A 21,008-nucleotide genomic window follows, 5' to 3' on the forward strand; every position below is an offset into this window, starting at 1 on the left:
GTCAACGGTTTGAATGGCTCGAACGGGCTGAATGGTTTGAGCAATCATGTGAACGGTGCGAATGGAACTAACGACATCGGCGGCATTAAGGGGACTAGCGGAATTAAGGGGACTAGCGGAATTAAGGGGACCAGCGGAATTAAGGGGACCAGCGGAATTAAGGGGACCAGCGGAATCAATCAATAGAACCAACGGCCACTATCACCACAGCAACGGCAACTCGGAAAAGAAGGACAAGGGACAGGAGGAAGATCACCAGCGAACCGGAAAATTACTCCTCTCCTACCTCGCCTTCCCCAGCAAGACAGGCGACCGCCCCGTCGGCGCGGTGCCACTTCCACGTGGACGCCTACGTATCCGACGACGCTAATGGCAAGCGCCGCGTCGGCGCGTACCTCGTGGCCATCCTCGGCGCCGGCGGCCCAGCGGCGACCCCTCGGCCGCGACATCCATGCTTGGGTGAGCCTCAAGCAGCGCCCCGGGGGCAGGCAGGAGAATACCTTTTTTTACTTTGGGCGTGAGGTGTCCTCGAGCTAAGTTATGTGATGGGTGGGTGGGACGCGCCGCGCGTCTTGGTTTGCCGGTTGCAAGTGATGAGATGGGAGAAAGGGGCCGGGTTGCTTTGCCATGGGCAGATTGGAATGCCGAGGTACCTTAACTTGGTGGCCTACCTACCTATCTACTTGAGGTATATGGGAACACGATGAGTGGCGGCAAGAGGTTTGAGGTGCCCGTTAAATATAGATTCCAAAAAAATACGTTCAGTGCTTACCAGCCCTAGTCGTATCTCAAATGTGTGTTCTAATCCTTCAACGACATCAATATACCAAATGTCGCAAGACACGCAGAGTACCCAACTACAGAAGTTAATCGGCCACAGGATTAAAGCGGTTCACCACTCGAGAAAAGCTCATCGAAACACTCTAGCCATCCCAAACATTTTGGCCATCCCAAACACTTTCGGCCTTCCCAAGAGCGGCAAGCCCCGGTTAACGTGCAGCTTCAACAGCTGCACTGCAAGCACAACGTCACCGCTTAACCCGACATCCCCGGTCGACTCTCCCACGATGTTCATCTCGTTGTCAACTTTTCCTGTCACGGTGTTGCTGGTGGTGGTGTTGGCGGCGGTGGCAGCACTTTTATTGTTGTCGTTGTTGCTGCTGGTAGTGTTGGCGGTGGTGGCAGCACTTTTATTGTTGTTGTCGTTGTTGCTGGTGGTGGTGTTGGCGGCGGTGGCAGCACTGTTGTTGTTGTTGTTGTTGTTGTTGCTGGTGGTGGTGTTGGCGGCGGTGTTGGCGGCGGTGGCAGCACTGTTGTTGTTGTTGTTGTTGTTGCTGGTGGTGGCGTTGGCGGCAGTGTTGGCGGCGGTGGCAGCACTGCTGTTGTTGTTGTTGTTGTTGTTGTTGTTGCTGGTGGTGGTGTTGGCGGCGGCGTTGGCGGCGGTGTTGGCGGCGGTGACAGCACTGTTGTTGTTGTTGTCGCCGCTGCTGCTGCTGTTGTTGCTGCTGCGGCTCGACGAGGCACCCCGCATAATCTTCATCCCGATGACCATATAGAGCGACCTTCCCCGCAGATCCATGAGCTTCTTCTTGGCGTCGGATGGCAACGACGGCAACGACTCGAGCCACGCCTGGGCGAGCTCGACGGGCCGGTCCAGGGTCTTCGTCTCGAGGCCATCCACCTCGACGACGAAGTCCTCCTCGTCCTTGATGGGCGCCTTAGCCTTGTACAGGGGCTGCGCGTACTGGCCTTTCTTGAGCTGCGACAGCGTCGTCTTGAAGCCAGACGCGCACTGTCGCATGGTCTCGTAGGAACCGGGGGCGAGCACGCTCTTGCCGCCTTGGAAGGCCGCCATGGTTTGGCGGTCCAGGATGATGGCGCCGAGGTCGAGAGTTTTCTTGTCACTACCGCCATCATTACCTGGAACTGGGCCTGGAAGGGGAGTGACGGTGTTTGCGACAAGTGGTGACGAAGATGAAGCGTTACTGGCGTCTGTAGCGCGGGGAGGAGCATGAGGAGGAGAGACCGTCTTAAAGTTTGGCATGAGGATGTAGCTCTTGTCAGGTAAGTTGGACTTGGACTCGGGTGGCAGAACGCGCATGACGCTCTTCCGGCCCGCGATGGCCGCCCAATCAAACGGTGTTTTCCCCCACGTGTCGGGAAGATTGAAGTCGGCCTCGTGGCCGAGCAGCAGCCGCACGGCGTCGGCATGGCCGCTCTTGGCTGCTAGGTGCAGTCCGCTCCGCAGTTCCATGTCGAGCAAGTCGACATACATGTAGCCACGCGACTTTTGTCTTTGTATTTCCAAATCTTTGCCCTTCCCTTTGTTGTCCGCGGTGATATCCGAGCCGATACCGGCGCTCGACTGACCAGGAGGACCGATTCCCGCTCGGCTGGCGTCGTCTTTGTTTGTCTGATCAGCCACGCCGCCGCGTCCCTCGCCTAGCAAAAGCTCAATGATAGCCAAGTCGCCGTTCACGGACGCCCAGTGGAGCGCCGTCCAGCCCTTTTCGTCGGCAAGATCGACCTTGGGCCCATGTTCCAGCAGTCGCTCGACAAAGTCGCGGTGCTTGTTCTTGGCTGCGATGACCAGCGCCGTCATGCCTTGTTCGTTTGTCTTGTCGATGTCTTCGGGGTGCTTGACGAGATAACCCCCTATCATGTCCACGTCCCCTTGCTCGGCCGCGAGGTGTAGAGGGGTAAGGTTCAAGCCTCCCAGCAGCGAGTCGTCCTCGGCAACCTCTCTCGCGGCGTCCCTCCCCTTGCTTAGCAGTCCGATTGGTGGGGCCGACTTCTCCAGCGACTCTGACTCTGGAGACGGATCTTTTGTTGCGATCGGGTCATGAGACATGATGCAAAGTCTGTTGAGTTTTTCGAATACAGGGTAAAATATCGAGTCGGGGGCCGACTGTTTTTGCTGAAACGACGTGTTCTCGATTGTGGTTTCGACGGGGATTCTTGGTAAATGGGCGACCGGCCGCCCTGCCGACTGGGATTGTGTCATGGGGAAGTCGGGAGGGGAGGCATTCATCTGGGCTGGGAGGGTGCTGACGAAATCTTCTCAAATGCCCGGGCGTGGCGCCCAATATTGGTACCCTACCATGTCCAGATTTATCAGGTCCCTCAGCTGGCTTCCTGGTGCGGCGAGGTGCGCTGACCCATCCCACCAATGGTCGAGAGAGGGACCGTGTCAGCGAATCAGATCCTTCACTCAAGCTCCTCCCCCAGAGCTTCCCCCCCCCCTTGGGCCTCACCTAGCCTCATTGGCCTGTAAACTCTGGATATGATTGGTAGCCTGTCTTGATACCTGTTCCCAACAGGGTAAGAGGCTTGATATTGTGACGGCAGATGCAGGTGAATGGCGAGTTCATACCAACCCGGAACACAGGGATGAGCGCGTCCAGGCGGTGGGCTGGATGAGGAGAGGAGCAGAGTAGGTATGAAAGCTTTAAAGATAGTCCAGCCCCGCGGCATTTCGCCCGCGGCTCGGGGATGAGGACTCAAGGCAGTCTCAAATTCTACGCATCCCTTTCGGACATCACTCTCGTCGACATTTCCGAGAGCGCGACATTGGGTAACATGGCTGACCAACCATTATTTCGGCTTGCTCTTCTCGGCCTCGCCATCTGTTGTCTGCCGGTTTCCATCTCAGCTCAGGATCCTGCACCGTCATCAGGCCCGGACTCAAGTCGCAACAACCTCGTTGGATGGCAGCCCAATCCCGACCGCCGTGGAACGATGAACATATTGCAGAGCTGCTTGTTGACTATCATAGCCTGTACATGGACCATCCATCATCCCAATGTCCCAAAGAGAACCCCCGAGACAGCGTTGGGACGATTTTTGCACCGAGCCAGATGGATGATTGCGACGATCCTGCTGCCTGAGTTCATTCTGGCCCAGGCTGTCGACGAATTCCTGTGGGTTAATGATGCCTGGAAGGATCTGGATCAGGCCAAATCCTTTTGGCAAAGAATCAAGGACTTCTGCGCTGCCACCGACAAGGCGAAAAGAATAAGGGGGTTCGACATGTTTAGGACTGAGGGCAAGGAGGAGCAAGAGTGGCGCAAACAGCACTTCTACTATGCCAACATGGGTGGCTTCCGAGTCAACCTATCAAGCCTCGACGAGGTTGAAGGCGACAACGCGGCCCTCACCCGCGTATACCCTCTTACAGCAAAAGAGCTGGTCAAGTATCTCAAGACCCCGTCGCCCTCGGAGACCGAAGTGAATCGTCCACGAACCCCTGAATGGGGCCAAAACACACATCCTACAGACGCGGAGAAGAGACCACAAACGGGCGACACGGCGGAATTGCCAGTCCGGCCACCGGCAGCCAGCCTGGCATCGGCAAACAATGCATCACCACCGCCACCGCCACCATCGCCGCCGCCGCCGCCGCCGCCAACGCAGTCAACGACTTTGCAGGGCCGACTCAAGCCACCCATCTCCGAGACCGAAGTGAGGCGGAGGATCAAGGTCGACACGCTCTCCAAGCTAGTCGCCTTCATGCAGATCGCGTGGACCCTCTTCTCGGTGCTGACGCGGTGGGCCATCCACCGCGCGACGTCACAACTGGAGATCATGACGGTGGCCTTTGCCGCGTGTGCCGTCTTGACGTATGTCCTGCGCTGGAACAAGCCGCAGAACGTCGAGGTCTGGACCACGATCCCCAACAAGTTCCTCAACCTGTCCCCGCTCTGGCAGCCGCAGCGCTTTGTCCACTCCTTCATGCGCGAAAATAAACCCAAGACGCTGCGGCTCCCTTACTTCCGCAACGACACGATCCGTCCCGTTCACGTCAACAGGTCCTTCCTCCCCTGGCTGGTCGCGTTCATGGTGCCGGTCGGGGTCATCCACCTCTGCGCGTGGAACTTTTCGTTCCCGTCGACCGCCGAGAAGCTGCTCTGGAGATGTGGCACCATGGTCTCGGTGGGCGCTCCGCTCGTGGTCTTGGTCTGTTCCTTTGTCGTTCCCCGGGTTGTCGTTTGGCTCCGCGAAAACTGGATCGAGACAGAAGAAGACAAGGAATTCGAGCGAAAGGAGGCCAGAGAGTTCAGGAAGCACTGCTCTTGGGCGTTGCAGAGCATGCGAGGGGAAGACGAGGAGCTTGATCTGAGTATTAAAGGCGCGCTTGCTAACCTGCAGAGCGGCGTCAACGGCAAGAGGAGGTACAGGGAAATCTTGGAACCCTCTCTGCTCCGAAAGGTCCACTACCACATCCAAGCCAGGAGGATCATATTTCGTATGTACACCTCGCCTGACTTCCCGGACACCTTCGAAAAGCTCTGGATGCAGCTTCGCGACGCGGGGTACGCCGAGCCGGACATCATCGCCCAAGAGATCCTCCCCCCTGGCTATGATGAGTGGTTCGACGATGTCAACGTCTTCCCCCACCTGACCACGAAGTGGAAGAGGGGAGAAATGCGCTTCAAGATCCTGAGCTGGGCCGTTCCCACTGTCGGCATCTTCTATTCGTTGGCGAGGCTTGCCATTATTGTTATCGCGTTTACAAGCTTACGCGCAATGCCAGAAGGGGTGTATGACAATTCCTGGACTGACTATGTCCCGAACATTGAGTAGGGCCGTCTTGTGGCTTTACTTTCAAAGAAGAACAGAACAATTATCTTGCCTTACAAGTCGGCATCTGGGAAGGTGGAATGTCTGCTGACAACTAGTCTTCTCACGAGAGCTGATAACAGTCTGGTTAGAGGAGGCGAATCTGGGCTCACACAATTGCCGTTGTCGTTCGTGGTCCTCAAAAAACGCTGCCGGCGCCGCTTCCTGAGGACCCGGAACCGTCGTACAGGGAGTTGACGGCGTCGGATATCGCTCTGCACGTTGGCCCGGATCGGTACAGGGTGTTTTTGGGCGCCATGCTCGACACAGGCCGGAATGTGGATCTAGATGATGACGAGGTGTTTTGGGGACGTGGCGGATGAGTGCAAGTTGAATGGAGACAATGATGCGGCTCCTATATACGGGGCGGAGGATGTGGATGATAGGTGGACGCTGCCACATTGGGTGTCGTATAATGGGTCACCTAAGATCAAGAGGCTGCTTCTGCTGAAGGACGTAGATCCAAAGCATATAGACGCTATTACGCTGGAGGATAATCCGACATTGTTATTATTGCCGGTTAGTCCGTTTCAAGGGCGGTGAATCTAGGGCTGGGAGGTGTCGGTAAGTCGAAGCCTGTTTAAGGGTTCTGGCCACGCAGTGCTAGAACACCTACCGAGGTTGTGGTTTAGATTTGTCAGTCGCAAAGGCTGGAGTTAGCTAGAACTATTGTGGCTGGGACCGCAGGGATCAGGCCGGAACCCAGCCTACTGCGCCCGTGCCGGGGCATAGGTGGATCTGGGATCCACCAATCCAGGCCATCATTTCCACATATATATTCCGCCGGGCCAAGATAGCTAGACTTCCTTCAAGCAATCCAGCCATTCCCTTCCTGCCAACAACTATAGATTTGTAACAGGTTGACCCAGCCGCACAAACTGACGCGCCATGGCTTGCCACTATTCACAACTATAAGCATGGCTCTTGCAACCCCATTAATTCCACCGAATCCAGTGTGCTATGTTTCTAACACATCTTTCAAGGCGTGGACCGAAGAAGATAAGGGTGGCGTTAGCTTTTACGGGGCACTGGAGGCCAAATCCGGAAGTAGCCGGCTTGGTAACAGAGGCTTTTTAGGTGCTTGTCGGCGCGCGGCCCCGGAGGAAGATTTATTTCGGCGCCGGATTTTAAGCTGCGATTCCCGGATGCCGAGTTCTACGCTGACCTGACAACCGGGTCCTCGAGGTCCGTACAGGCGCATCTCTACAAATACGGCAACACGCTGTTGCTGCTTTTGTACTAGACTGTTAGTTATATCTTCGCTCGTGTTCTCTTCTGTCGCCTAAGATTTGAGCCACATCCGAGCCACAACCGAGTTGAGCCTTAAAAGGCTCTCTATGACGCTTGTCACGGCCGGCTTGGAATGAGGGCGGAACTCCTCTATTGGGCGCTATAGACGAAGATTCTAAATTAAAGGGAAAAGGGAAAAGAAGCTCAAAAGCCTCCCCTCGCGAGATTCTTCCAGGGCGTCTCAAGGTGGGGCTCTGGCTGGTCGGGTGGATCCACCCAACTGGCGTCTGATTAGTCAGAGCGTCTGGGAGGCCTGGAGGACCAGGCCCTCACAACGCTCACTTCCTAGTACTACGAGATTTCCTTTGTTTACTTTTTGGGTATAAAAAGGGCCTTCTTTTTTGTATCTCTAGACATTTTTTTAGACAGACAGTTCAATGCGCGGTTAACGACGATCACGTGCAACATCTTCACACCCATGGCCCGAAAATGATCAGGTAGTAGGTACTAGGGTAGGTTTCGTGTCGCGCGCATTCACAGGGCAACAGAAATGAAGCATTTGATGCAGGGAGGTAAGGCTTGAATTGTCCGAAAAGGTCTAATCTTTTGTTTCCTCTGGCAGGGCCAAAAGTCTCTTTTTTATAGTTATGAATAGTGGCAAAAGCTGGTGGCGAAGAATCACATAGCAGCTTCTAGATCTTTCTTGCTCACTAATCCCAATATTGTGACATTTCGCGAATGAGCAATCCGGGTTCGGATGCATATTGCAGCCCGCAAATCAGCCTGAGACGGTAATATATATATATTAATGAGCAGCTGCGCCTCATCGAGTAATCAGAGGTTTTAAGACATCGTGCTCGTTGCTGGTTGTCCATTTGAATATTATTGCTTGGGGGTTTCCTTGTTGAAGCTCGACGAGCGAACGCTCACTTCGACCTTGGCCAGCTACCACGATTTTATCAGCTTTACCCAATGGCGCCGAGTTCCGAACCATCTGTCATTCCGCCGAAGAAGACGCGCTGGGGGCACATTTGTGGTAGGCTTAAGCTACCGTCTGGATGGCGCTTCTCCCTTCTCTGCGGGGCAGTTCTGGCCAGCGTGGTTTTCTTGTTCAACCTGAGTGTGCTGCTGTGGTCAATCAGCCTACTGACGGTCCCGAGCACGCAAGGAAATGAAAGTGGGCGAGGTATTCTCTTTGAGGGATCGTGCTCCAAGGCCAAGGATATTAACACTGCTTTGCATGTCTTGATCAACGTCTTGAGCTCGCTACTTCTCAGTGCCTCCAACTTCGGCATGTAGTGTCTCTCGTCGCCGACGAGGAGCGAGGTTGACAGGGCCCACGCCAGGGGGAAGTGGCTCGAGATTGGTGTTCCCAGCACACGTAACATCGGGAGCATCAGCCTAATAAGAGGTTTGCTCTGGTTCCTACTTTTGCTATCTTCACTGCCGCTACATTTTCTGTAAGTCGCAAACGCCAACAGTTGCTTGTCCCCAGTGCTGATCCCACACGCTCCATGGTTGCGTGCCTACCTAAGTATAACTCTGTCGTCATTTCGTCCCTCTCGGCACACAATTACGAGGTTGTTGCAGCCCCTGAGGGCTTCACCAGAAAAGATTACGTTTTTGGTGCAGACAACCATAATCATAGCGATTACTATGATGCTGGTACACTTGAATCGATTGACGACGACTTGCGCTCTCTACAGTGCCTTGCCTCGACGGACCAGTTACAGAATCTCACCAGTGCCGACTGCATCGACGCTTATGGGACTCCGTTTCTGACTTCTCTTAGCGATGTGGTGCTCGTTATCGGCCAGCTCCATGATAACGCAACGCTCGAACGATTTGATGCGGCCATGCCGCATTCGCAAGACTTGAATGTTGTGACGCCTCGATTGTATAACGTCTTCTCATGGATTTGCCCAAAAGATACACTCGAGCTCCCATGTAGCGACCAGCTCCGCGGAATCCGCAACGACGTGGCCGCGTGGAAGCCCCGATAGCCGGGAACCACACAGTCGCCTACTGTCTGAGCAAGCAGGAGGAGGAGTACTGCAAAGTCAACTTTAGCATCGTATTTGCCGCCATTGTCGTTGCTGCCAACGCCGTCAAAGTCACGGTCCTGGTTATTACCCTGCTCAACCCACCCCAAGAGCCGCTCCTAGTGCTAGGTGACGCAATCGCATCCTTCCTCACCCGGCCTAATCTCCACAGTGCCGGAATGTGCCTGGCAAGTTGGTCAACTATCACAAAAGAAAGGGCGCGTTGTTGTCACCCATTTCGGGCTGTTCCTGACCCGAGCCTATGGAATTCACCACGCAGACACTGGGGTTCTGCTGCAAGGTTGTCCCAATGGTTCGTCAACTTGGTGCTGTAGGTCCATAATTGCCTAAATATCTACCACCTTCCTATTTGACGCGACGAATTGATACGAATCCGGCCACTTCAGATACTTGTCGGGAGTTGTGACTATCAGCGTCTTTCTCGCCATCGTGATAACCTCCCTCTTTGGAGCTAACGACTTGGTGAGCCTCTGAAATCTTAGAATAAGGACTACGAGCGGGAAAGCCTTGATTGCATTTGTTGAGCCGTCCTCGTCGAAGTCGTCGATGGATGCGCTGGCGCTACGTGTTGTTGTAGCCAACACCCCTCATGTGATCTTCTCGATTTTCTACTTTCGGTACAACAGCATGTTCACTAGGATGCTCGCGGCGCGAGAGTGGAGCGGCTTCGGCGTCAAGCGCAAGTCATTGCGCGTCTCGTCGGCGCCTAGAGGCGCCTAACGAGAGCGCTACTTCCTACAGCTACCGTACCGCTTCGGCGTGCCGCTACTGATGTTTTCCGTGTTGATGCACTGGCTCATGTCGCAGAGCCTCTTTGTTGTGGCTGTCGAGAGCCCCAACGACGTGTATAACGATGACAACGGCTGGTATCTTATCACCTGCGGCTATTCGCCCATGGCCATCATTTTAGTGCTGGCGCTATGCTGCTTTCTTGTCGCCGCCGTCGTCGTCGCCGGCTTCTGCCGTCTGCCGTCTGCTATTACTGTCGTCGGTAGCTGCAGCTTTGCCATCGCCGCAGCGTGCCACAGCCCCGGCGAACAGCTGCAACCCCAGCCCGATTCAGCGCTCGCTCCACTACAGTGGGGAGTGATAATTCTCCCTGATTTTGAGAGCTCAAAGGGCCAGAGTAGCGGCCATTGCAGCTTCTCGGCCGAGGAAGTCGGCGAGCCAGAAGAGGGCTGCCGTTACGGCAGAGTGGTCGATATCTAAAGGGTAACTATGACCGCCGAAAGATGCAGCCAGTAGAACGGCAGCCAATAGCTAACGGACCTTGAACAGGAGCTAGACGAGTTTAGAGCGAAAGATTTCGGGCATCTTAAGCCAACTCCACTACCGTGAAGGCCTTGTCTGCATTTTCAACGACGGTGGCGTTCATCACCTGTCGGCCCTAAGATAGAGATTGCGATTGAATAACGAAATCCACGACGATGAACGAGTCATGGTTGATTAGACTCACGTTGTGTTTTTCATGTTCTTGACAACAAGTTAACAACACATAATTACTCAAACCTTGAATATAAATGTTTTAACTTAGATTTCACGACGCCTGAGGATTCTATTAATTATCCTTTAATATTTGGCAGTTAGCTTTAACCTAAAACCGACTACCACGCACCCATTTTCTCCCTCGGAGCTAGGATGTTGCCGCTTAAGCTAAGGTAGGCCGAGCTAAGCTGGGCAAGAGGTCATTTTTAGGATCACCCCGGCTATACTTACCTTGGTTTGAAAATGGTATTCTAAGCCTAATTTGGGATACAAAGCACATTTTTGGCCGGGAAAATCCACATTTGGCTAGGTCTGGAAGGTTGCCGTTGGGCCCCTGATCTAAGCTAATTGGTAAAATTCGGTCCAAATCTATGCCCAAAGTAGGTAAAATATGTCATCAAATATGATCCACAACTTACAATTTAATCAAGTATTATTTGTGACGGCTTGCCCGCCCCCGGAAGGTGCGGCACACACCTGCCATTTCCGACACCTACCATGTGCAAATTTTCGCGAGGGAGGAGGTACTTCGTGCGTTCCACACAGTGTGTACAGTGCAACCGCACGGCCCTGGATGTGCCAGTTATCTGTCGCTAAACCAGACCTGCAGCACACAACCTCAATGGGTCGATGCCTTACGTTACGTGCCCAACTGACCACAGTCTCTGCTGCTGATCAAGCCTTGGAGTTATCTTCGGCATTTCATGGTAAGAAAGGGCGACTATGGATCCCCTCTCTGTGACTGCATCCATTGCGGGCATCGCAGGAGTCTGTATCCAGGCAGCCAGCTTACTCGATACCCTTCGGTCCAAAATTCAAAATGCCCACATTACCATCACAGCGCTCTCATCGCAGTGCCGCGCCATCAAGACGGGCTTATCGCAGCTGCAGACACTCATCCTTCAGAACCACGCGATTCGCGACCAGCCCGATGTCATCCTCACGCTAGATACAACGCTCACCGGGTGCTTGGTTGTGCTGACGTGCTTTGAGGACTTGCTCGACAAGCTGTGCGACAGGGCGGTGCTGATGGGGTCTCGTCGCTCGCTCGCCCGGATGTGGTGGAGCAGAACGCGCATTGCCTGGAACGAGAGTGAGATGAAGGACTATCTCTCGCTCCTGCAGGGACAGCAGTCCGCCGTCGCCTTCCTGGTTCAGGTCCTCCATATGAACTCTATCGATGAGATTCTAGAGAGCGTCAGAAACGGAAAGGATCTTCTCAACAACCAGACGACGAGGGCCGAGTCTGTGCGATACGCGAACCCCCAACTCCAGATTGCCGACTCCGTCCTCGGCTCCCGACACACTGCCGACACCATCTTCCAGGACAGAAATACCGTGGCTGAAGGCGTGGAGTTCGAGTTTGACAATGCCGTCGTCAACTCCAAAGCCTACCGCCGTGTCGTGGCCATGGCGACGAAGGTTATCACCAAGAGGGGTACCGGAAGACCCAAGTCGATTATGAACCTCGAGAACACGAGCTTTGACTCGAAGGCTCAATCACTGCCATTCATTATGCCCATATCTCAATCTTCTGATGGCAGGAAGGAAGCGTCTCCGTCAGTTTCGCCACTACCATCTACAAAATCTGAAGCTTTTGAGTCACCTCCACCTAGTCCTGGTATTCTGGCTGATAAAACCAGCGGAGAAGATGCCAACGGCCTTCGCGCACCCCAAGGCGCGGCAACAATCCTGGTGGATGCTCTCAGAATACGACATGGTCAAATCGGGGCGGTCTATGATATTGACTACTTCGACATGCGGTGCCAGAAACTCCTTAGTGCTGTGATTCAGTGGGTTCTTCGCTTCTCGAAGTTCTCCGACATGCGTTCTAGTCGTCTTTCTTCAGAATTAAATGACGAGAAGCTCATTGACAGGCTGGAAGATTCCATTCTGGACGGCTCCGACGTCGACACATACCTCGCTGATCGAGTTAAGCGGCGAGACATCTTTACCTCAATGATCATGACCATGATCTGGGAGTTTGTCTTCACGCGTTATCTCTTCGGGATGGATCGAGAGGAGCGGCAAAAGCTGAAAGTGCTCGAGAAACAACTGTCAGGTGTCGGCCCACCGGAGGCCATTCGCGCCTGGCGGGCGACTACGTTGAGTTTGCTCTCCAACAGACCATCGTTCAAAAATCAACGGGAACAGGACACTCACGCGGTCACGGCGGCAATTTTGGAGGAGCTAGCGAAGATCCTACCACCCCCGCTAGCTTTGCAGGACCAGATTCAGATGCAGCTCCACAGAGTCATCTGCGATGCGGTAGAATTGTCAATTCTCATGCGCACGCAGCTAGCAGAATATGTGATGCTCCCTCCGCTACGGCCCGAGTATGATGATACTGGAGAGTTGGTTGAGGTGGTCAGTTTTAACGCGGCATTGATGAGTCAGTTGGGCCGCCAGCGAAAAATGGAGGATCTGGAACTCGAACATGAAGGGGCTGTGGTGAGGATCGTTTTGTTCCCCCTGGTAGTACGCAAGGGAGACCAAGAAGGAGAAGGCGAGGATGAGGTCGTGGTACGTCCGGCACAGGTTCTCGTGCAACCCAAGGCAACCAAGGAACTAGTGCGGACGATTGAAGTCTCACCACCCAGTTCACAGCAACTCAGTTAAAGCAGCAGTAGCTTATAACGGTGCACGACTGCGGAAAATTGCTGAAGATGAAATTCAGGACACGCGTTTTGCTATTAATAAAGTCCACGCATACAACTCGACCTGGTCCGCATGGCATCATCATCATCACTATTCTGTCTCATGAGATAAATCTGCACACATGCCCCTGCAGCATGACCAGGCAGGGGACGCTCACGGCCAAGCCAGTGATTGAACCGCTGCTGACGCTAAGGGGAGAGGGTCCTGGCCTCAATAAGCCATGCACGTGTAAAAGCCATAGCCAACAGTCCCAACACGCGGACGATCATTACGCTAAGGAGCGGCTTCCCTGTCGACGATGCGAAATACTTTTGATCTTTACTATTAGTCAGGCCAGTCTCGTCCTATAACAAAGTCCCTTTCCTTTACCTTCCCATCAGTCAAGAAACATCACCGCACAGCATCACAAGAACGCCATACTCAATAACACTAAGAGCCGGTCCATCAAGCTCGCATCGAATTAACTTCGTATATAAGCCGAGCAAACACACACCCAACGCACCCCGTCTCACGAACCCGCAAACACACACCCACCACCAACCCAAAATGTTCTCCGTGTGGCACATCCCCGCGCTGATCCAGGCGACGGCCATGACCTTCGGCGGCATGTGGCCCATGTGGGACGCGCGGGCCGCCATGGCCGAGTTCGGGTGGCCGGCGCGCATCGCCTCGGCGCCGGCCGCGGGCCCCGTCATGGTGCAGGGCCAGGCGCGCACGACCGTCGTCGGCCTGCTAGTCGCCCTGTTCTACCTGCGGCGCGAGTACGCCGCCGTCCACGCCGTCATAGCCGTCACGGGGTTTTATGTTTGTGTCGTCGACGCTTATCTCTTCTGGAGGGAAAATGATCGCGGGTTGAGCTGGGCGGTCTTCCGGCTTGTCGCTTCGTGGTTCTAAGCAAACAAACTCACCCGGCAGACGACGACCAGCTGGAACCGCACGCGCCGGGACCCCGGCCGCTGCGCGGCGATCTGCTGCAGCATGCCGCAGTCGTAGACGGGCCGTGCCAGCGCGCACAAGTGCCGCCACGCGGCGGCCGCCGCCGCGCTGTCCGCGTGCGCCACTGTTAGTGTTGTGTACAGCAGCGCGTGCACGCCCGGCGAGCTGACGCACGCGTACGCCCGCCGCACGAGCTGCTGCCGGCGGATGCGCAGGCCCGTCGGCGTGAAGGCGGCGTGGCGCGGCCACCACAGCAGCTGCCGCATCTCGATCCACGTCTCGTGGGCGGGTGTCAGGCTCGCCATGCGACAGGAGCTCCACACTAACGGATTATCTGGCAACCCACGATATCGTCTGTTCTTCCCATTGTTCAGATAAAATCATCTAACCTTGACCCTTCCATCTTCTCCTGGATCCCATGTACGAGAAGCGAAGCAAATTCGTTCACAGTACCAATATGAACATCCCCAAGTTGTTTCCTGCCGATGCCGAGCTCAAAGGCCTCAGCTCCAACCTGTTGTGGTCTTTGGGGACACTGATGAGCTGTATGAGAGCAGCGCTTGGAAGAATAAATACCGTTGGTGTACCATTTTGGAGATCTCATCGTGGTTACGCACTCCACCACCTCCGCGAGACTCAAGTCCCCATTCGGAGTTTCTGGCGGATAGTATAGAAATTTATGACCAGATAAGTTCTTCATCAAGGTGCCGAGGTGCATGGCGCTGCACTCGAAGTTGCAGCCCTGGCGGCCATGGATGTAGTCATCTCGGAGTCCGCGGAACGCGGCAGCGATCACGTCTATAGAGTCTTTTCGATGTTGATTGATTCGGTCTGCGCGTTTCCGTAGTTAGTCCAGTAAGCTCGTTATATTTTCGTTAAAACTTACCAATTACAGCCGAGATTGGGAGCTCCGGGATTACTATGTCCTTCTTGCTCCGTAGTATAGCAACCTTGGTGACTTGTCTGAATATGGCCGTATGCCCAAAAACCCAGGAGACTAAGATCCACAGAATAATGTCCCTCCCGGGAGAATCGGGCAAGGACTTTTTGAGGGCGTTGATCCACAGTGACGCGATGATTTGGAGCGCCTCGTGGATCTTGTAATAGTCAATAATGACAGCTATCTTGGCGAGCATCTCCAGCGAGACCTTCTTTAGCACCTGACGGTAATGACTGTGGAGGACGTTCATAACGATCACCAAAGCCTTGGTATCCCAGTCCTCGGCACCTCCTCGAACCGGGCTATTATTTTTGTCTCCCTCTTTCCACCCTCCGGTCAGCATTGCCTTGAACACAGGTGAGGCCAAGATGAGGTGGCGTAACGAAACGAGGAAGGTCGCCGACTCAGTCAATATAGTGCTTATTTGCGATTCTTCCTACGGAGAGGCTTCGTTGTCCTGCAGAGCGGATAGCTCATCCCTGGCGATAGTGCTATCCTCAGCAGCCGCGGTAGGTTCCACGAGCGGCGGGGTTTCAGCTGGTAGTATATGTTCGGCAGGCGGCATAGGCTCGGCCTCTGGGTTGGCACTGGGCTCGGTCAGGGCGGGGCCGTCCTCGCCATCGTCCCATACAGCAAACGGCGCGTTCGGGTTGCTGAGCGTAAGTATGAAATCCCCGAAGGAATCCATAACATAGTCACACATCTTGGCCAAGGAAAGATTGCCGAAACAGCGAGGTAGATAGGGAGGAAAATGGAAACGGACATAAGTCTAGGAGGGGCAGATGATAGAAAAGTCTCATGCTCTGAGGCCCAAAGCTACGTGACGGGCCGGCTCCTGTAGCATTTGAGGGCCCTCTCCTGGCAACGGCCTTCTCAAAGCATTGACTACTCGATGTCCTTGAAAGAAATGTACAGGTCAGATGGAGTTGTGTCTCCAGCTATTGCTTCGGGAAAATCATGGATAATAGCCATCTCAACAGCCTTGCTTCGGTCATTCTCATCGGTCTTTGGACCACCTGTAAGCTCAGGGATGAAGAAGGGGCAGTTCACACTTAGGTGGTAGATCTTGGTTCACACTACCCCGCTGCCTCCACTGAGATCCTTCGGTAACTTGTTACGGGATATTGCTTCATCTCGCTAAGCGTAAGGTCGATGGGATTATCCCGACTACTCCCTTGCCCCCCATCATACCTACGAGAAGCCATCGCATTCACGTGCTCACCATCTCCAGTCAGGTCTATCAGAACCCTTGAAATCAAGCCAGAGCAGAGTGCCGGCTGACGGTTCGTTAGATCTTGTACCCAGGCGTCACAATCCCACTCGACCCAGTAATCGATCACACCGTCCCATTTCCTAGCCGGTTCTGTGAGGTTCACAAAAACCACTTTTCCAGCCCGTTTGTGAATAATCTTCGCAAAGTCCTTCACCAGGTGCTTGACCCCGTGTGTTGCAAGGCTCGTGCCCATGACAAGAAGGACGTCTGGGCGCTATAATAGGTCATGCCGTACGATAGCGGAGATCGAGTCAGCCCATGGGTCCTGTTCATCGTAAAGCACGATATCCGGTCGGAGCGTCCCGATTACGGCTGCGCGTTTCCCTACTACCGTTCTGGCTTCGGAGATCTCGGCACAGCTGGGGCACGGAGGTTCCTGTCCTACCAGAGTCTTCGCTTCTCGACCATCCTTGTCCCAGCAACATATGCTATTTGGACACCCATCTCCATTGCTAACAGACAGCGGGGTTAGTCCGTCACATGGACATGGCTATCTGAGCCTGGCGTATCTGGTTGACGCAGTCCTCGAAGTTGGTCCTCGAAATCAAAAGCGGCTTCCTCATCTGGCTCAAGTCAACGGCACGAGGATCAGCTCCAAGCTCCAGCAGGGTTCTGACAGCCTCCGAATCCCCTCTCTTGCCCGCCTTGCAGAGCGCCGTCTGACCTTTTAGGTCGTGCGAGTCGATATTTGAGGTATTTCGTACTAGGATCCTCATTTTCTCTTGACTCGATGGCTCTCTCAAGTCACCATTGGCCGCGACGGAGTGCAGTGGCATCCACCCATCCTCATTCTTAGAATCCAGCCGGAGACCGCATTGCAGGAGAATTTCGAGAGACTCGGCCGGCGCGACCGCGGTTTTGGCAACGAAGTGGCTCGCATTGCTGCTTGTCGAGTCCACGGAATCGAATTCCGCGCCGTATTCGAGCAGAAGCAGCAGGAACGCCGGGTCTCGGCACTGTGCAGATAGATGGATCGGCCGGGTAAGCTTTGATGTCTTTCCCTCAACATATGCGCCGGCCCTAAGGAGCATTCGAGCAACTCGAAGACCTGTATTCTCGTTCGATCCACTGTGTGAATGATTATTGATGACGCGATGGAGAGGAGTGACCCCGTACTAGTCTCTTGCATTTACGTCGACTGAAAAAGCGCTCCCGAGTAAATGCTCAGCATGTACGACGTCCCCTGACGTTAAGAGAGCCTCTAAAGCTTCTTCAAGTCTGAAATTGATGCCAGTCGTAATTCCATGTTTCGCCAAGGCTCGCAACAGCCCTTCCTTGGATATTGCAGTGGAGCTTGACAGATGGTTGTACTCTGACATGGTTTGTTTTGTGCTTGGCGGTAGCTGAGCTTTTGCTCCAGACGGAATGCTGGGGGCAATACTGAACGGCGATTGTTGAAGAGGCTCCAGGGAGTATACGCTTGTTCGCGTCAACAAAGTCCGGCGCGAATGCCGCTCTGTCACAGGACTAGCCTGCGATAGGTGTTACATCACCTGACTACTGGTAACACCTGGTCGTGTCGAGTACAGCGAAGTCAGTCGAAATGCATGTATGACGTCAATTACGATCAATTCTATTGCATCTGAGTGTCTGTTGCAGGCGCGTAGTGCGCATGCCTTTGAGTGGTGTTCCTGCATTAAGGCGGCCAGGCCGGCATTATGGTTGAACTTCGGCACAACCACTTTCCTTTGGAGCACCTTTCTACGTAACATACTATAAGAGAAGGCAGGTACGCCTAATCAAGGTGGTCACAATGAAGGTAATAAGAAGGGAGAGCAATGACCGGCAATGGCGTAAGACTTCAACCTGGCCCTCGGGCCGCTGCTTATATACCGTGTGTGCTCTGGTGGCTTGGCCCAGCTGGTGACAGGTGGTGAGCGCGCGCAGGGTGCGCGCGCGTCAGGGAGTATGTGGGTTAGGGTGCTCTTTCCTTACATCTGGCTCGCAGAGTGTGCTTTCGGACATGTGACGGTACCGATCTTTCAGGGACTTGAGGCTGGCAGGGGAGTGTCGTTTATGTGGAAGGTGGTAACTCGGCAAGTGCCAGAGTAGAGTGCAAGGTAGAAGGTAGGTAAGCACTTTCCTCTCTTCCGGTCTGGGGGTGGTCTGTCAGCACAATGGGAAGGAGCGAGGAAGGAGCGAGGAAGGACGTTGGGCAGACATATCTCGTCTTGCTCGTGTCCTCTCTCTCCTCTCTTTGCTTGCTTCTTCGTCGAACGAATGAACTTAGCTACCCGTCGTTTTTGTTGTCGTTTCAAGCTGTAAATATGCCGTCGACTTGCACCTCCACCCCCACCACAACCTCGCCGCTATCCGTGGACCAGTTGAGCTTCGGCTCTTTCGTTATTACGGCAATCACCTGCGTCTTTGGCCTCTAGGGCATCATCTGGGCGATTGTTGTATATAAATGGCCTCCCAAAGGCTCAGAGGGACTGCAGGGGCTCCCGGGACACCCAGGAATTGATGGCCAGTCAATCCTCGCCGACTACATTGCTGGCCTCACCGCAGCCCTCCCTGGACTCACCGAGCCCAACATCTCCCTCGCCAACCAGGCCCAATCCCTCGCCGCCCTCAGACAGGGGAACGGTATGTTTTCAGTCATTTCTACCCATATAGCACCTACCTCAGCTCCCTCGGGATAGAGCAACGATACCTTTTACATTCTCCCGAGTATGCCGCTGTCGTGGAGCCGGGTTCGTGGGTTATTAAGATGGATAAGGGAGAATAGAGTATGTTATTGCTGATCAGCGCAATTGCCAAATCGATGTCTGATATGTACACCACCGATCTGTGCAACTCAGTGCTTTGTTGCAACTAGAAAAATTTCGGCCTCCGGATCCCTTGCCCGAGGCGGGAGGCCCAGGCTAAGGAACGAAACTCGTCTCCCGACACGCAGATAGAGAGACTATGCAATCCGAAAACAGCCTACGAAGAGTCTGTTGGGGCCATCGTGGTGGATACCATGGCAAATGTGCTTATCAGGGCGGTTCGGAGCCAGTTGAGTGTCGTGAAGTCGTCGTGATTAGGGAGGAGGAGCAGATTGTAGGTAAAATGAAACAGACCAGACTGTGAGGCTGCCCCTTCCTTTCTCACCCCAGCCACATGCAATGCCGTGTGATGGTGTGTATAGTCTAGTTGGAAAATGCACCATGGGGTTGGCTTCTTAGGCCGTATCAGGCATGCAAGGAAACCGCAAGGAAACGTCCGTATAGAAGGCTAACCGCTGGTAGAAGGCAAGCACCGTGAGAAGGCTAACCGTGAGATTTGTGGGCCCAGATTGGTAAGATTAAGGGGTGCGCTAGAATTCCGACTTCAGGGGGACCATCACTGTAGTTCAGGACTCTCCTGAACGAAGCCTGCCGGGAGACTGGTCTGACGACCGATTCAGTAGGCTATACCGACATGGCGCGACTGCTGGAAGGCTTTGGACGTACCGACATGGCAATCACCGGCGGGGCCCAGTTTCTGCTGGTTTTTCAGCATTGCGCTGGAATTGCGGGGCGGCGGCTTCATTTCTCGAATCTGTCACAACATCAACAATTTTAGTGCCTCGGCGCAGCTACCCACCGTCGAGTCAAAGATGAAAACCTTCTTCGCTCCGTATTTGCTCTTGAGGAACCGCTGGGCCTCGGCATGATATATCGATTCTACGGTGATGATATCTTGTAGCTGCGAGGATGAGAGCGACGTTGGAAACAAATCAAGCTTGAACCCCTGAGTGTCGGTCGAAACCAAGTCTCGTATCCCAGTCAAGTCACAAAACCGGGTCGATCATAGCCACAGGGAGAAGTTCGTCCTTCGAACGTTCGTATGCGTCACTTTGACAGGCAAAAAGGGAACCTCGTATGGCTTCTCCGTCTTGTACAGGCCCAGCTGATCCATGTAGCGGATTTCGCTAGCAGTCGAATGGGAAGAGGCAGCTTCAGAAGCACAATTCGCCATATTGAAGACATGAGCACTAGAGGGTTGGATATTATCAAGAGAAGAGGCAGTGGAGCAACTGAGCCCGGTCGCTCGTACTTGGGGGGTTCGGGAGAGGAGAGGCGTCGTGACCCCGAAAATTGAGGCTCTTGTGGGATGCGGCCTCGTTTCCATTCATTGGACAGGAACCTGCCGGACCCCCCTTTTCCCCCCAAACCAGGGAAGACCGGCGAGAGGTGGTGCAGTTGGGCAGCATCTGATGATTCGTGAATAGATGGATGGAATAGATGGATGGGAGGCTACCCTTCCTGATTCAAAACCCCGCTCTCGCGTTACACCAGGAAGCCCACGGGGTCGACGGGGCAGCATGTAACCGGAAGATACGCTGGGCAGCCCTACCGAATTGATATCCGGGAGGGTTCCAAGTTCAAATATACGGCACGAGTCCATCGAAGTCCTCCTCGGACCTGGGGTGAGCTGGGGTGAGCTGCGACTGATTTGTCCTGGGCACTCTTCCCTGAGCTAGGGTGATCCCACACGCGGCCGCTGCGCAGTCCCACAGGCCGGTCTTCGGTCCACCCCCCCGGCTAAAGTTGCGTTTTGATGGAATGCAGATGGCACGTAATTGTTGAAGGGTGGTAGCGGTTACAATGAAGATGGCTGAGAATAGTCGAACTGAGCATGCTTTAGATCCTGGAAGCAGTGGGAGGTTCCTGTTACTTGTAGCCAGGGGTCCAGACCATCTAAGGTTGAGCCAATCTATTGCGTGCTCCCCGGCTTGCACATAGTAGCTTTCGACTCTACTACTTTTCCGTCGTTTTCGCTCCGTCTCTAGCATTTCCCGGTCGCACTGTTGGGGCTCCCTACCCTAGTAGCTCTGGGG

General features: G+C 54.3%; 8 protein-coding genes across 8 annotated transcripts; 4 read left to right on the plus strand and 4 right to left on the minus strand.

Moving 5' to 3' along the window:
• Positions 1 to 2,389: 2,389 nt before the first annotated feature.
• B0T26DRAFT_627155 (ankyrin repeat-containing domain protein) lies at positions 2,390 to 2,701 on the minus strand (the record flags this gene model as incomplete). Its single annotated transcript, XM_060436196.1, has 1 exon — positions 2,390 to 2,701. A coding segment is annotated over one exon (312 nt), but the record flags the coding sequence as incomplete, so codon positions are not given.
• Positions 2,702 to 3,579: 878 nt separating this feature from the next.
• Positions 3,580 to 4,656, plus strand: B0T26DRAFT_636222 (uncharacterized protein; the record flags this gene model as incomplete). The annotated part of the gene is made up of 3 exons (XM_060436804.1): positions 3,580 to 3,906; positions 4,006 to 4,227; positions 4,441 to 4,656. Coding segments are annotated over 3 exons (765 nt in total), but the record flags the coding sequence as incomplete, so codon positions are not given.
• A 3,165-nt stretch (positions 4,657 to 7,821) lies between these two features.
• B0T26DRAFT_671509 (uncharacterized protein) lies at positions 7,822 to 10,121 on the plus strand (the record flags this gene model as incomplete). Its single annotated transcript, XM_060439336.1, has 8 exons — positions 7,822 to 7,885; positions 8,010 to 8,026; positions 8,149 to 8,309; positions 8,498 to 8,729; positions 8,801 to 9,072; positions 9,172 to 9,222; positions 9,395 to 9,605; positions 9,654 to 10,121. 8 exons carry the CDS (start codon positions 7,822 to 7,824, stop codon positions 10,119 to 10,121), a joined length of 1,476 nt encoding a protein of 491 aa, XP_060299601.1.
• A 908-nt stretch (positions 10,122 to 11,029) lies between these two features.
• On the plus strand, positions 11,030 to 13,117 carry B0T26DRAFT_691595 (uncharacterized protein). The gene has a single exon (XM_060441142.1). The coding sequence runs from the start codon at positions 11,121 to 11,123 to the stop codon at positions 13,014 to 13,016; it is 1,896 nt and encodes a 631-aa protein (XP_060299602.1). The 5' UTR covers positions 11,030 to 11,120; the 3' UTR covers positions 13,017 to 13,117.
• A 484-nt stretch (positions 13,118 to 13,601) lies between these two features.
• Positions 13,602 to 13,949, plus strand: B0T26DRAFT_638879 (uncharacterized protein; the record flags this gene model as incomplete). The annotated part of the gene is made up of 1 exon (XM_060437084.1): positions 13,602 to 13,949. One exon carries the CDS (start codon positions 13,602 to 13,604, stop codon positions 13,947 to 13,949), a length of 348 nt encoding a protein of 115 aa, XP_060299603.1.
• Positions 13,950 to 14,361: 412 nt separating this feature from the next.
• B0T26DRAFT_636128 (uncharacterized protein) lies at positions 14,362 to 15,325 on the minus strand (the record flags this gene model as incomplete). Its single annotated transcript, XM_060436795.1, has 2 exons — positions 14,362 to 14,822; positions 14,878 to 15,325. Coding segments are annotated over 2 exons (909 nt in total), but the record flags the coding sequence as incomplete, so codon positions are not given.
• A 1,355-nt stretch (positions 15,326 to 16,680) lies between these two features.
• B0T26DRAFT_747160 (ankyrin repeat-containing domain protein) lies at positions 16,681 to 17,235 on the minus strand (the record flags this gene model as incomplete). Its single annotated transcript, XM_060444803.1, has 1 exon — positions 16,681 to 17,235. One exon carries the CDS (start codon positions 17,233 to 17,235, stop codon positions 16,681 to 16,683), a length of 555 nt encoding a protein of 184 aa, XP_060299605.1.
• A 2,303-nt stretch (positions 17,236 to 19,538) lies between these two features.
• On the minus strand, positions 19,539 to 20,146 carry B0T26DRAFT_671513 (uncharacterized protein; the record flags this gene model as incomplete). The annotated part of the gene is made up of 4 exons (XM_060439337.1): positions 19,539 to 19,576; positions 19,639 to 19,726; positions 19,772 to 19,873; positions 20,024 to 20,146. 4 exons carry the CDS (start codon positions 20,144 to 20,146, stop codon positions 19,539 to 19,541), a joined length of 351 nt encoding a protein of 116 aa, XP_060299606.1.
• Positions 20,147 to 21,008: the final 862 nt, after the last annotated feature.

This window comes from Lasiosphaeria miniovina, assembly GCF_030549165.1.
Source record: "Lasiosphaeria miniovina strain SMH2392-1A chromosome Unknown B0T26scaffold_2, whole genome shotgun sequence".
NCBI lineage: Eukaryota > Fungi > Ascomycota > Sordariomycetes > Sordariales > Lasiosphaeriaceae > Lasiosphaeria > Lasiosphaeria miniovina.